Raw genomic sequence first — 16,416 nt, forward strand, 5'->3', positions numbered from 1 at the left:
CTTCTGTACCGAAGGTGGGTGTACATAATCCCAAAATAAGTAACCTAAAAACGCTGCCATTCAAGTGAATGTAAAGTGTGAGATATCCCATTTATTCACTTGCACCCCAAAACAATCTTCCCAAGGCTCTGCATTTCATGCAAATAAAAAGCCCAAAACGATTTTCCCATTGAGTACCTTTATTGACTGTGCCTTTCAAATAAAAAACCTAATACGATTTTTTTTCATTGTGTTTATTTGTCAAACCCTGCCTTTTAATAAAAAGCCAAAATGATTTTGCTACTGTATTCCCACTCCCTGTACCTTGCCTTCAAATTAAGGGGTCATATATAACTGATGCCTGAGGCTGGGGGTTGCTGGGAGAGAAGAGCACTGTGATAACCCAAGCAATCACTGGGGGTTGTTCACATTTCATAATTATTAATGTGCAAGAAATCCTCTGTGTGTATTTGATGTACAGTCTCTAAATTGTAACTGTGTGTCGTAGTATCTGCAAGTTCATTAGAAATACAAGTCGGTTAGTTGGTGCACGTAATCTTAAATGGTGACATTGGGCCTCATTTTACCTTTGCCGGTCCGGAAACAATGGTGCCGGTAAGCTTACCGGCCCCATTGTTTCTGGGCATGCAAAGTAGAAGTCTGCCTGCCGGAGCTGCTGGGCACAGCAGCCACAGTAAGCAGACTGTCACGGAAGCACCGTTAGCAACGGTGCCGGTACTTCCATGGTCTCCATTCCCATAGAGTACTATAGGACTCTATGGGAATGGAGGCTTACAATTTGCTGGCGCCTGACTTCCCGGTCCGCCGGGGTTGGAATCCCCTGGTGTTACCGGGAAGTCAGGCCCAGTAAATTATTCTGAGTCTGGCGGCAACCCGCCGGTAGCACCGGCAGGGTTACCGCCAGACTCTGAATGAGGCCCATTGTGTTATGCCACGGTGTTGGTGGCTGATGTTTTGGTTGCTATTATTCTTTGTCAAACCTTAGATAAATATATATTCTTACTATAACCCGCCCTGGTTCCTAGCTCATTGGTGGTACAGAAGGTATTTGCTGGGGTGATGGGCAATAGGTTGAAGGCCTCACTAAAGTTGAATCTGCGTAAGCACTTTGGGTGTGCGCTACCTTGCTTGGGGGAGAAAGGAACTCCCTGAGTTGAGAGTGAACACCTAATAAATCGAGGGAGCACCCCTCTGACCCAGGCATGTTGAAAGGAAGGCTGGCAAGGCCAACTCAGTTTTGATAAAACAATGGGCCTTCTCTTTATACCAGACATTGAGGCGCACACTCTCTTCTCCCCTGTCCTTGCCATGAATTTCGTGGCATCACCTCATCTCCTCCTGTCCCAAATCACAGAATGTTCCAAACACGCCTCCCCCTTATCTCCTTCAACCTCCATGTGCCAAGTAATGACGTAACTGGGCACCACTCTTGAGTCTTAATTTCAGGGATTTGTATGTTTTAGTTGAGCATCTATGTGTAATTCAAAAGGGATGACGGCTTCCTGAATGAGGGCGGTAGGGCTCAAAATTTTAGCCTGGCCTGGTGGCATCCCAAACCCTAATACCCTTTTCTCATGAATTTTCTTTCAAAGTGTGCATCCTTAGTTTTCCTCCACACATCTAATATTTCTTTCCCAGCGTCTTCGATCCCTGCAGCTGGATGCAATTAGTGTGTATCTATGCAGCGCGGGTGAAGCTGGCCTTGTCTTCCCTCATGGGGTTTGGAATAGGGAATTATCTTGGGATTCAGCTAAACAGAGTCGCAACTCCGCATCAGGGTCTTCGTTCTCTTCTGTTCATTGTGCACTAGGCCTGAAAATCCAATATGGCGACACTCCTGCCATATTAATACACTGAACTCGCTCCTAGCACAGTGCCTTTTTGACTCCATCTTCTGCCTACTTCAGCTCTTTCCTCGCATCCCACTAACAGGGCATAACTTCATACACAACTCATAGACACAGGCCTATACACTGCCCTATCTATAACCTCTGCAACCTCAACAGTAATACATGTATTAAAAAATGGACCAACAGGACTGGGTTGAAACCCACACAATGGCCGAAAAGAACAAACTTCTAAAACATCTTCCGTCTCAACCTAAAAAATTGGATGCGATTCCTGAAATAATCAAAAGATTTCCGGATAGAGCCCTCCGCTCAACCCTTTTAAGGGCGAGATTGAATCTTTTGCTACCAACGAAATACGGGCCATAAGAGGCCTTCCTGACTCAAACCTCTGTCGACTGTGTAATACACAATCCGACAAGGAGTCAGTAAAACACCTTCTCATGAGTTGCCCTAAGACCATCAAATGGAGAAGAGCGTTCTTATGGCCTCTACTAAAACCCTTTTCACAATACGATGAAGATGTGTGGTGGTCCCGCTCAATGAGTGGCTCACGGACCACGTGGTCTATAGCAACAGCCAAAATTCTCAATGCCGCGCTGGAGGAATGCGCAAAGAAAGGTTTGGTCAACGTCAGTGAATAGTACTGAATCGAACTGAAACGAACAGCTAACTGAAAAAACCCACAAACGGACGGGCTAACAAGAAATAAACAACCGAAAAAAAAAAAAAGAAAAAGGAAATTAAGTGGAAAGAAATGAAACGTAACAACAACTTTGCAAAATCATAAAAATGATAAAAGCAAAAAAAAAAAAAAAAAAAATACATGTATTGCTCATTCTGTGTTGCTATATGTGAGTATCTAATATCTGTCAAAACTAACTATAAATGATATATGTGCCTTCTGCCGTGCAAAATTCACTATGCTCACACAATAGTATGTGCTAATAGGTTTTTTTCAGCCAAAACTTTTTTTCAGGCTGGGATGCACTATGTGCATCCCAACAATTGTCCTGAAATGGCACACCCTGAATCGCTTTGTGTGATATCCAGTGATTTATATATTTCATGTTCCAATGAAACTCCTTGTTTACAATTTTCAGAGGGAAATTATTTCAAGCCAATGGGACTCGAAACAAGTTTGGCAGTAAATTCTCAATTTGGTCCAATGGCATTAACACGGGATTCCGACTGGTGGTATGGTGGTGTTAATCCCCATTTTTGCAGTCCACGGAACTTCATGGGAGGCTTGGCAGATTGACAGTGAGCAGTAATACCGCATGGTAAACTTTTGGAGGCAAAGTGGAGGATGCACTGCCTGCATTTTGCCGGAGGTGAATCCGATGCTTCACCTCCCAACTCGTAATTTGGTGGTGCCGTAAAAGGAAATAGCCCAACTTTTTACTGCAGCGCTAAACTCGTAATGAGGTCCAATAAACCTGTCATTTGCTGTTCCATCATAAAAAGCAGAATGGAGCCACTGATCTTGGATGGCTTTGTTATTTATCAAATGGTAGCCAATAAAGGTACAAAGGGAAGACCATATGGGGGACTTATCATAGGGGTGGCCAACATGTTTGGCTCCAAGTTAGTGAAAACTGATTGTGCCAGTAATTTGATGGCAGTTGAGATCGACTATAACAACCAGTTAGGAATGGAGCACTTACTATTAGTTAGCCTCTACAACCCCCCGGGTGCACTAATAAGAGAACAACTCCAGGAGGCCTTACACAACCTATTGGCTACATGGCTACTAAAATCTGGGAATACTGGGATAATAGTGGTGGGAGACTTCAACTGCCATATGAGCGGTAACACAGATAAGTTCTATAACCCTAATTTAAAATCTAAAAATCAGATGCTACACTCTAAAAATAATGATCCTGAGGGTCTAGGATGGAAACATTTGTTTGATCTATGGGACATTGAAATGCTTAATGGGAAAACAGCGAGTGATTCGCCAGGTAATTATACCTGGTCCAATGGCATTTCGAGAAGTACCATAGACTACATGTTTGTCTCACCTAGCCTCTATGAGATAGTGGTGGACATGCAAATAACCCCTAACGAGTGGAGTGACCATGCCACACTCACTTGTAAACTGAATATTGGAACAAAAGCCCCTATTAGCATCAACATGGGTAATATTGTGCCAAATAAAACCGGCACTAGGATCAGCTGGTCAGACAAAAATGTCACGCTTGCCGTAGCAGCCCTGGCTAATACTGATCCAAACTCACTACCGGATTTCCAGGAGATGTCGAGTGAAGCCATTGAATACTGGATCTGCAATTTTGTTAAGAAACATGCAGTCTGTCGAATGGGGCCTATGATTAGGTGCGGAAAGGAAAGGCCATCTTTTGACATAGCCATGCGAAATCTGAAAAGAGAGCGCAGAGCGGAACTCCGGCTGGCCAAGAGACAAGCTCTCCCTTCAGATGTCTATTTTCTGATGGTCAGGAGCATTAAAAACAAATACAGAGCCATGATCAAGACTAAACGGAAACTAGATAAAATCAAGACCTGGCAAAGACTAGTTAACACGATTTGCACAGGCAAAACGCAGAACATCTGGGCTCTGTTGGGTGAGGCACAAGGTACTACACAAGGCACAATAGTTAACCCTATTAATGCGGAAACATGGATAGCCTTCCTCGCAAATAGGAATTCCAAAGCAGATCCAGAGGAACCTCATATAGTGATTCATAGGCCATCTATTCCCCCATTTAATGTGACATATCATATGGTGCTGAATACAATCTCTGAACTAAAATCTTCGCGTGCCCCGGGCCCGAATGGTCTAGCTAACATTGTGATGAAGGCATATCCTGAATTCTGGGCATCCCTGCTAACTATAATGTTTAAAAAAATCCTAAAACAGGGGAGAATTCCTCGATCCTGGCAAACAGCGGTGCTCATACCAGTCTTTAAGAAGGGGAATAGAGCTGACCCCAACAACTATAGATTACTCTCAATGCTGGATGTCACGGGCAAAATATTTGCCTCTCTCCTATTAAAGGAGCTGCAGCTTTGGGTAGAGCAGTCAGACATACTCTGTAAATTTCAGAGTGGCTTTAGGCAAGGATATTCGACAGCACATAACATCATGGTGCTGGATCTTCTGAGAACACGTGCTAGATCAAGAGGGCAGCCACCACTATATGTCTTATATATAGACTTCTCGGCGGCATTTGACTCCATCCCAAGAGAGGCCCTCTGGAGGAAGTTAAAAGCAATGGGTTGCCCGGATGGCTTGACCTACTATCTTAGATTACTGCATCAGAACACATCTGCTAAAGTAAAGTTAGACCAGGAAGGACACACCACTAGAAGTGTGTTCCAAAATAGGGGGGTCAAGCAAGGATGTGTTACGGCCCCGCTGATCTACAATATGTATGTACATGACATCCCGGAGGCCATTAAAGGAGCAACAAACTGTCCTCCGAAAATAGGAGATTCTGTCTGTCCTGTCCTGGCCTATGCGGATGATCTGGTTATTCTGGACCATACAATTGGGGGGCTCCGAAGGTCGGCCATTGCCTTATGGGAATACGCCAAGACAAACGGCCTCAAAATCAATTTGGATAAAACTAAGGCAATGAGATTTACCATCAAGAACACCACTCGTGTACAGCTCAGGGTTGGTACAGACATCATTGCCTATTCTCCTCATTATCGCTATCTAGGGGTAGATTTCGAGAGCATTGGCGACTATGGACTCTGCAAGCAGGCTCGTAATGTAAAGGCAACACAACTGACTGCACTGTTCCACAGATTCACAGTGAAGCAGGGGGGATTTACTATCTGGGGAACGAGACAACTGTACGTGCAGGTACTAGCACCTATGATCACCTATGGCCTGGAAGCCCTCCTCAACTCTGACCTGAAATGGTTGCAGGTGATCGAGGGGAAATTCTGGCGCTCTATTCTGGGCCTTCCACCGGGAATCCCCATGGCAATACTAAGACTAGAACTGGGGCTGACCTCACTGAAAGCGATCGTATTGAAAAAGCGTGCCCTATTATATCTGAGAATGAGAGAGGAGACCAAGAATGGGCTACTTAAGGCGGTCTACATAGAGATCTCGAAAAATAAACCAGCGTGCTCCTTGAAAGAGCAAATGTCTAAATTTCTGAAGATCATTGGGTGGCAAATTAGGGAAGGCAGTGTTACTATAGAAACACAAAGGGCCTTGGCCAAACGCATAGAATTATGGGATTGGCTGGAGAATTACGACCATCTCCAGAAGCTAAAAAGCTATCAGTTTGTCCAGTATAGATTGTATAATTACAAAAACTTGCAGAGATATCTCAATCTATGCCCAGATAGGAGACTCAGACGTTTTATACTACTCCTAAGGCTAGAACAACTGCCTACCTTAATGATAACAGGTAGAAGAGATATGATCCCCCTAGAATTACGACTCTGCCGGTTATGTAAAGGAGTGAATTGCATAGAAACGGCCAGACATGTACTGACCGAGTGCTGCAAAATGTCACCTACCATAAACCTTGCTTTGGGGCAGTTTGTGTATAACCAAGGTTATATCTATGAGGAACTATTCTGGCATCACTGCATTAACTCAAACAGTATAAGGCTCTTGATGGCATTGTATAGTATCTGGCTGATTGTGGAAACAAGACTTAGGATAACCATATAGACGGATTTAAGGAAACTCTCAGTGGAGATCATAGGGCAATAGGTGGTAAGCCAGGACTTCTGAATTACTGTAAATGTAAATACGAATTTAAAATTGAAGTTGTGTTTTATATGGTTTTAGAAAATGTATATCTAAAGAATGTAATGTATTGCTTTTGCTTTTTGGCATCTTTTATGCAATCTGTTGTTATTATTGACAATTTTCTCAGTAGAAGTTTGCTCTTATTCAAATATATATTTTATGTGTAAAGTTTCGTTGTAAACTAAGTCACAATAAAGTATAAATAAAAAGCAGAATAAAAATGTTGATATAATGACCTGTTTTGATAAGGCCATGAAATTGACCCTTGTTTCCATGTACAGTTGTATCTTATTCAAACGAGGCGCACTCACGCGTGTATACCTGTTTCAGTCTCCCATAATGGGGTTTATTGGACTATAAGCATAGACTGGTTTTATTCGGCTTCTGCACAGCTTGCTAGACCCCACCACAGGCGGCGTCTTTTGCAGGCGTCCTAATATAGGAGACCCCACTGAGAAAACAGTGAAAAGCCGGCAGCAGGATGCGAGCACTCATGATAATGTTCTCTGGTTGAGGCGATGGAACTTCTTATCTATGTCTACATGAATATAAATGCGCAAGTCGATATCACTCTGCAGAATCGCTTTTGGAAACCCTTTGCAATGGGGTGGAGTGGAGAGGCATGCTCTCGCAATGAGACCGTTCATGCATAGTCAACCTTCTTACAGTGGTGATGCTTGCTTTTAGCAGGACTTCAGTGCAAGAACACGCACACTGCTTATAAATCAAGGGGCTGAAGGCACACTTGGTTGTGGCATTTTTATGAGACCAGTCGCACATTTATATTTGCAATTCCACCATAAACTCTCAGAACACGACTTTGATAACACATGCAGGCAAGAACAGCATTTGTGATGCTACTGCTCGAGAGTACTAGTGTGGGGATGCCAGTAGAATGTGCTTTGTGCAGGGGTGGGCAGGGCAAACAACACCCACAAAGCTGAGTGTCCATCCTCACCTTCCATCTCCCTCTTAGCTGTACTCCAATGCAAAAGGTTTTGGCTTATACTGCTTATAAATCGAGTGAATGAAGGCAGACCTGGTTAAAAAATCTTTATCACACCAGTAGTGTGTTTACAACTTCAAATGAGTCATTAACTCTCAGAAAACAGTTTTTCGAAAACACTGGCAAGCACTATGCGCGTAAAGTTTGATGGAAAGGCTTGATTAAAGCGAGCTCAAAGTGTTCCCATGAGGCGTTTTTTTGGCCGGGAGGGGGTGGACAGGAACTGCGTGGGAATGGCCATAGGGACAGGGATTAGCATGGCCAGTCAATGGGTGGGCAAATAACCAAACAACACCTACAAGCTGGGTGTCCCTCCTAATATGCCATTTCTCCCTATCTGTATTGTAATGAAATAGTTTCGGTTTATAGGTGGCACTACAGCGACACCTAATACCCAAACTAAAATGAATGTTGTAATATGATACAATTAACCCTTTTATCAACACACCTTCACCTCGCATCGTAAAGCCACATCGTTTAAGCTCCACGTGTATTCATTGTGCAATTTAAATCCATTTGCTCATCCCGATTTTTTTTAAATAATCCCTGAATGTTTTCCCTTTAGATACAGAATGTACTCCACATTTCATTTAAACATCATGTAGCTTTTGGCATTCTCTGACGCTGCATTTTGACCTTAGACATGCTCTTTCCATACAAGTTAAGTTATGTCATGTTACGATGATTCGTATCGCGTTCATGCACAGCACTTGAACTAATGTGTAAAGTGGATTTTGAGCAGGGAGAAAACGCGCACATTACGTAGAAAGTGAAGAAAACAGCAGGGTCATGACAGAGGGCCTGATTCTAACTACATAGAAATAAGACGTTCGTCTCGCCAAATCCTCTCCGAGTGTGATGGGCAAAGTGGAGGGGGGATGTCGCGAACCAGGCAAGGAAAAAAAGTAAATTAAAGCGCTGCAGAGTCAATGTGCGCAGAACACCTCTGGCCAAAATGCAAGAAAGCAAACACACATTTCTACCAGCACTTTCTGTAATGTAGAAATGGGTCCCCGACAATTTGAAAAGAATATTTCAGCCAATCCTTGCATTTTGACAGTCTGTTCACTACGCATGCAGTCTGCCATCGCGTGGTCTTTTAGTGTAGCATCTTTTTAACATATTCGTCACAAACAAACTTCCTTTTTTACGGAAAAGCTAAAACTTTGTAAGCAAAGTCATTTGTTTTCTAAACTAACGACACCTCCAGGATGTCGTTAATTACGGCCGCCTTAGGCTGCTGTAGAAAGGGTGCTCTGGCTTCAGATTGCAGTCCTGGCCAGCTTTGCAGGGGCGTGGGTCTTGGTGATGTATTGCTGCCATTCTCGGATTACATCAGAATCCATTGCTTCATAGAAAAGTGTTGCTTCATCGCAGACACGGCACTTTTCAAATTTAACATGCACCTCTAAATCAGACCAAGAGTCTGTGACCGAACACAAGTGTGCGTGAAGGGCCCACTACCTTACTTTACAGCTGTAACACCCAGCGATGCATGTGCTTGCGTAATGGGTCGCTAAAAGACGCTTTAGCAAACGCGGTGCGAATAAAAGTTGATCCGATTCAGGGGAGGACCGGCATCATTGGCAGACAGCCAGGCTTTGTGAAAGTGTGCGCATAAAAGAGAAATGGGGCCTGCGGAGGAGTGTGAGACAGACTGTAATAGAGCCTGTGGAGGAGTGTGAGGCAGACTGTAATGGAGCTTGTGGAGGAGTGTGAGGCAGACTGTAATGGAGCCTGTGGAGGAGTGTGAGGCAGACTGTAATGGAGCCTGTGGAGGAGTGTGAGGCAGACTGTAATGGAGTCTGTGGAGGAGTGTGAGGCAGACGGTACGCAGAGTAAAGAATAAACTAGGCTTAAGAACCACGTGGCTACCGTATCACTACATGCCAGGCTGAGTTAAAAAGGAGAGAAATCCCTGGGGATTGTCGGCTGAGGCACGTTGCACTATGTGTTAGAAAAGGGGGTGAACAAGAACAATGAAAGGGGCGGTATGGTGGGTGCACTGGCAGAGTCCACTAAGAGCACTGGAAGGGGCCGAAGGAGGCACTGTGTGTGGGCGAGGAGCAATGGCAACCACCATGAAGACCCCAAGAGGGGCTGGGGATGGTGCTGCCCTGAACAGGTTTCTCACATAGATCCAACCAAACTGCTTGCACACTGCTTTGATGTGACAGAATGCGACCTGTGAGGGCGGCCTGGCCCGAGGGTTTCTAATCAGACCTCACTTTCATAATGCTACATGCGAAAAGGTAAAGTGCAAAGCTGCATCTCTGCGGGCTCTGTCTAGTGTAGTGGCGCCCCCCTGCAGCTGCCCTGTAGTCTGGCAACATTGCAGCAAACAGCCTGCTGCAACCCAAAGCTCCCCAGCCAGAGCTATGGGGGATAGCTCAGCGACAACAAGCTCGCCTTGGAAACAAGACGACTCGGAGCAACACAGGTTCGATCCCCGGGTACGCGCTTAGAAACCTCTGGGTAATAAGCACGTTATAAATAACCTATCATATCAAATTAATATTCGTATCCCTTACAGGCCTGATGACTGATTTCAATATTAAAATGTAAATATAAAGCCATACCTGGTTTGTACTGAACTACTCGACATCACATCTTAGAACATTTGCTCTGTTATCTATATTCTGATGACCCAGACTAGATCCATTAATGCACATATGCCACTGTTTTAATATTATAGACAACAATGCATTAATAAATACGCATTACGGTGAGTCCCACAACCACAGTACTTACCTGCAAATGATCCATAGTGGGCACAGGAATGGGTCTTTTCCTGAAAAAAACGCAAACGGGGCATGAAGAGATTATCCAGTAAGAGTGGTTTTAAAAAATATATGCAAACACAACTTAAAAACAATTCTTCAATACAGTGTATTATACTCGGTTATATTTTGGTTACCGTTTCCTTGGTTATTTTGCTGGCATTTTGAATCACACCGCATACATTCAAAATGCTTCAGAAAGCCAAGTGTAAAAAATGGGATGGAACGAGAGTCCAACCAGAGAGGAGAGGAAGGAGCATAGCCCCAGGGCCCAGTGGTTTGAGTAACCATATCAAAAAAGTGCAGTACACCACTATGGGCCAATATCTTATACATATTGTGTAAGTATACTTACGGTATGCTGTGGTCGAAACTGACATCCCGGGGGATTCTGGATTCTTCGGGAAGGTAGCTCATGACAGGCCAGCTTGAATGGGCAGGGTTTGCGTCAGGGATGTGTCCTCCCGCCAGCCGAGTCAACTCGTATCTCTCAGACAAAGGGGATTGATTGTCTCTCGACTACGGCCTTCGCAAGCCCCAGACTCCAAGGCATGAGTGTGCCTTGGTTGGTATGACCACTTCCATGGCCGACCACACTCAGCTGGGTCTTCAGCGCCTTATCAATGCAATAGTAACCAAGGCAGCAGCTAATTATCTGGTCATAAATGGGACTAAAACCAGTGTTTAAGAAGAAGCCCTTGAACTTCACATGGACAGTAACTGCTACTCCTCCCTGTTACACTTATAAAATACTTGGGCTTCGTCTTAAATATCCTATTTGGTTAGAGAGGTGGATTGGGATCTTATAGACGGCTGTGTATGGCAAAAAGCCCTCAATCTAACGACGGGCCTACCCATATCAGCCTGGAGATTTGAACTGGGCTTAGTTTCCCTTTTTTATTATGGTACTATTGGAAGGTGCTTTCACTGTACTGAAAACTAATGGTGCCACCCCAGGACTGAATCTTTCAGGCCCTAAAGGTTGCAACCTCTGCTGATAAATCTGCCCCGCTATTTAACTTTAAGAAATTTGCTGAGGCCATTCTATCAAGCAGCGAGCAGACTCTGGGCATGCTGGCAAATAAGCCAACCATCTCAAAAAGCCATCTGTTCCAGTTTTGCTGGATTCAGACAATTAATAGAAAGAAAGCCTATTTTAGCTTTTAGAAGGGAGATAAAATAAAAGTTACTCACCGTAGTGACTAGGGTACTCGTAGGCCTAAATCCCCTTTCCTCCAACCTTGTGGGCATCCCCAGGCATAGGGATGGTAACGGAACCTTTGGCAGTGAAAAATGTGAGCTTCCTCTTTAAATTTAGTATAGCGCGAGGGGACGTGTACCTAGGTGTGGAATCGCCCACAAGCCCCACCCTTTGGTGCCTCACCTCAGTCCCCTTTTGACACATCGGACGCTGCTAAACCTGGCTACACTGTTAATTTAGCTACTGGCATACTAGCAGGGGAAGGAGGGTGGGACGTATGGAGGAAAGGGGACTTAGGACTATGAGCACTCTAGTCACTACGGTCCTGTCCCCTTTCCTCCATCCTTTTTTTAATTATTTTTTTTTATAAACAGTTTTATTGGTTTTTACAACAATCCACAAAACCAGCAGTATTTATCATAACACTTTGGCATCATATACATATTAGGTATTTACCGCTTAGGCTGTACCCTCCCCCCAATTCGAGCTTACTCCACTTCGCATTCTACTTCTCTTTCCTATGGGGGAACCAATGTAAAGACTGCAGGGGTCTGTACTTCTGCTCTCTATATGGTAGAGGAGAGGCACAGAGGAACCCAGCCAAGATTCTCTATTATTGGTAACGTAGTCGAGCAATCAAGGCCAGCTTCTCAGGAGGTGATGCAGGCTGGTTCTTAAGTACAGTGTAGTCCCCCAGCCCCCACAAAGGAATGTCCACACACTGGATTACTGAAAACACAGTCTTTATATAATTCATATTCCAGGTTATGTACACTATCACAATAACTCACTTTGTACTCAGAAAATTAACAATGGTAAATATATACAGTTCTACAGTGGTACCACAACTATTATTAGATCTCATTAAAGTGCATCAACTATACTGTCAAAATGTCACACAGATCAATAAAGAGGAAACCAACAGTAGAGAGAGAAAGGAAAGCAAGATGGTTGATCAATTGGCAGATTGCTGGCCTCTACCGATAGACACAGTTCTGTGTGGATCTCACCTCACCTGGGCAACCTGTAAAATAAAGATATAGCACAAGCCCAGTCAATATATTGATCAATAGTCTTATTCTCTCCTATAATGTTTTTACCCCCTCAATGTGCCTGGTGGAGCAGAGTTCTTCGATGAAGCGTCGAGGGATCCTTCTTGAGTGACTCCCTTTAAAGCAGGAGCCACGGATCGTTGAGAGGCGTCGAAGAAGGTGAACTTGCGTGAAGGGCGTCGAGGACAAGTTCGAAGGTGCCGAGACCACAGTGTCGATCCAGGCGGGGCTCGTCGGCGACGTCCTGTGAGGATGAGTTGTGCGGGGCACCTCAGCGTTTGATAGTTCTGGACCACAAAGAGTTTCAGAAGAACTGTGGCCCAGCATAGGCGTCAAGTCGTCGAAGTCTCTGTGGACTTCAGGTGGCGGAAAACCCACTGGTGGATTCTCCTCGGCGCATCAACGTCCTCGACTTTCTCTGGCAGGAAAAGCGGTCGACGGTGCAGACAAGGGAGTCCTTCGATTCAACAGTCTTAGGCAAAGGAGCGGGCGGGTCCGGTCGTTGGCGGCACGGCGTCAAGCGATCCCCTCTTCTGGGGAAACACGGCTTCGACGGGCCTCCAGCTGTTATGGCGATACTCCGAACCCTGGGCGACGGCAATGGACTTCGACGGCGGCGATGTCCGGGTGCTTCACTTAGTTCTCCGCGGTGGTCCCGTCTCCGGTCGGCAGCCTTTCGAGGGTCTGACTTCCAGGGAGCTTCGGCGAAGGTTAGCAGTGCTCGATGGTCCCTCGGAGTACGGGAAGAGGGCGCCTTACCAGGTCCTAAGTCGGTTCAGTCCTCGACAAATTCAGCAGCTTTCAGATCGGGTCGAAGCAAATGCAGCAGCAAGTCTTCTTCTTCCAGCTGGACGTCAAGAATCAGCAGTTCCAGTTACTCTTCAAGTGTAGACACAGCACCTGAACAATTTCCAGTGGTGAGAGGTCCCCAGATATACTATTCTGTCTCTCATCTACACTGCTGGGTCACACTCAGCAGCCAATCATACAGAAGGGCATTCATGCAGTCAGTCAGCCAATCAGGCATACAGTGCATTCAGGCCATACTCCTCCCTCTCAGAAACTCACAACAAGGAATGTGTATTGGGACAAGTACCCAGCCAATCAACACTACACACTGCATTCAGGCCAGTTTTGGGCAGGGCTGTCTCAGTCGTTGTCTCACATACCAGAAACCAGACAGCCACAACAAGAAGTGCATATTGGTCACACACTCCATTCACCCAAGTCCCACCCACAGGATGTACCCACAACATACAGTCACTGGGAAGACTCAAGACAGTCTGGCCTGGACTTCACAACAACACCATATATGGAACTTCCACCCAACAGCCAGTCAGGGGAAAGGGACAGAGTCAGGGCTTCCCAGGACTTTGGGAAAACAAAGTAACAGGCAATAGAAGGCAAGAGGCCACAGGGGCCATCTTGTTTCCTATCAGGAATCAACTGATTCCAATGGCAGGGCCTGGACATCCCAAAATGGAGGATACTCAGAGCACCTGTCAAATTCAGCATGGAGCTGCGAGCAGCCCATACCCTGCTCTGTGGGCCACACACAAGTGCCCAAAAACATACACTAGGGGCACAGGGTTGTACCCCCACCCATGGGTGCCATAAGGGTATCCCATGGGTCTGTACACCAAACCAAAAACAGGAAGAGCTGCACTGCCAGGAGTCCCACATGGACTCCTGGGCAGAAAACAATACAGAACACAAATGAAAAAGGAAAACAGTACAAGGACAGGGAGGCACTGTCCCGCCAATGCATTTCCAGCATCACAGTCGCCCCCCCAGACTGAGGTTTGGGTGGCTAATCTCCCACGAGATAGACACCCTCATCCAAACGGTCAACATACCTTCTGGAAAGGCCATCTGCATTATCGTGACTCTTCCCTGGTCTATGCTCTATAGTGAAGTCTAGCCCTTTCAGGCTAATGGACCACCTGAGCAGTTTCGGGTTCTCACCCTTCATCTTCAACCCAAAAGGCATGACCCTAAACTGGTGGAGTCCCTCAGGTGTTGAGAACACCGTCTTTTCCTTGGCATGGTCTGTCAGAGCTATTTGCCAATAGCCTGAGGTAAGGTCAAAGGTGCTCACAAATTTGGCAGCACCTATGGTGTCCACGAGCTCATCAGCCCTGGGCAATGGGTGCGCGTCAGTTTTGGTGACGGCATTGACTCCTCTGTAGTCCAAACAGAACCTCCAATCCTTGGTACCTGCCTGGGAACTTGCCTTGGGGACAAGGACCATGGGACTGGACCAGGGACTGGTTGAGGGTTCAATAACACCCAGATCCAACATCTTGGCGACCTCATTTTGGATGTGGTTCTTAACAGTATCTGACATACGGTAGCTCCTGATTTTGACAGGCACACTGTCACCAGTATCAATCTCGTGCTTACACCACGGTGTAAGGCCTGGCGTCAGTGAAAACAGGGAGGCATACTGCTGCAGCAAAGCCCTGCAGGCCTTCGGCTGCTCTGTTGTCAAATCTGGAGAGAGATGCACTCGCTCCACAGAGCCATCCTGAGGGTTGTTATACAGCAAATCAGGAAGGGGCTCACTCTCATCATCTTCTTGCTCTGAAGCTAGCAAGAGACATGAAACTTCTGCTCGCCTGTGGAAAGGCTTGAGCCTGTTAACATGGAATATCTGAGGGGCTTCCCCAGGGACTCCCATGTCAGCCAGATAATTGACCTTGCCCATCTTTGAGATTATCCTGAAGGGTCCAGTCCATTTTTCTGCCAACGCCCGAAGCTTGGTGGGCTCCATCACAAGCACCTCCTGTCCCGGAGTCCAATCCACTTGCAATGTTTTAAGGTTGAGATTCGCTGTTGCTTGACCCATCATCAACGTCATCCTCCGTCTGAGGCCTAACACATAGTCCCCCATTTGCTTGGCGGGACCTGGAGGGGTGGCTTCCAAACCTTCTCTGATCAAGGCAAGGGGCCCCGTCACGGGATGTCCAAAGAGTAACTCAAAGGGGCTGAAACCAACACCCTCTTGAGGTACCTCTCTGTAAGCAAACAGCAGGCATGACAGGAGGAGATCCCATTCCCTCCTTAGGGGCTCTTCCAAAGCACCTATCATGCCCTTCAGAGTTTTTATTAAATCACCCAACCAGACCATTGGTCTGGGGATGGTAAGAGGTGGAGAACTTGTAAGTTACTCCGCGCTCTTTCCACATTGTTTTCATGTAACTAGACATGAAGTTGGATCCTCTGTCAGAGGCAACCTCCTTAGAGAATCCAACATGGGTGGAAATGCCCAGGAGAGCCCTGGCAACCACCTTGGCAGTTACAGTCCAAAGGGGTATAGCCTCAGGGTACCTGGTGGCATGATCAACCAAGACCAGGATGAACCAATGTCCACCTGAAGTGGGAGGGTCCAGGGGACCGACAATGTCGATGGCCACCCTCTGAAACGGTGTGCCAACCACTGGCTGCAGTGGGATAATGACACTGCCTCCAGTCTTGCCAGACAACTGACAAGTTGGGCAGATCCTACAGTGGGACTCCACTTCTACTCCCATCTGTGGCCAGTAGAAATGGGCAGAGAGCCTCTGCTTAGTCTTCTTGGTACCAAGATGACCAGCTAAAGGCACCTCATGCGCCAACTGCAGTAGGAAGGGCCTGTAAACCTGGGGTACCACCAACCTCTGAAGGGCACCAGGTTCAGGCTTAGTGGGCTCACTAACAAGGAGCTCACCCTCCCAATAAATCCGGAATGTCCTAGGCACTTCTCCTTGTGCCTGGGACAGGGCCTGTTTCCTCAGACCCTCGAGAGAG

At 46.1% G+C, this 16,416-nt stretch overlaps 1 protein-coding gene across 1 annotated transcript in view; it reads right to left on the reverse strand.

Moving 5' to 3' along the window:
• LOC138511247 (receptor-type tyrosine-protein phosphatase kappa-like) overlaps positions 1–16,416 on the reverse strand; it is a 1,445,374-nt gene that overhangs the window by 486,303 nt on the left and 942,655 nt on the right. The window contains exon 13 of the mRNA XM_069626788.1: positions 10,346–10,385. Within this exon, the coding sequence (XP_069482889.1) occupies positions 10,346–10,385 (40 nt within the window). The remainder of the gene's footprint in view (positions 1–10,345; positions 10,386–16,416) is intronic.

Source organism: Ambystoma mexicanum, chromosome 6p (genome assembly GCF_040938575.1).
Source record: "Ambystoma mexicanum isolate Mex_15411 chromosome 6p, UKY_AmexF1_1, whole genome shotgun sequence".
Lineage (NCBI taxonomy): Eukaryota > Metazoa > Chordata > Amphibia > Caudata > Ambystomatidae > Ambystoma > Ambystoma mexicanum.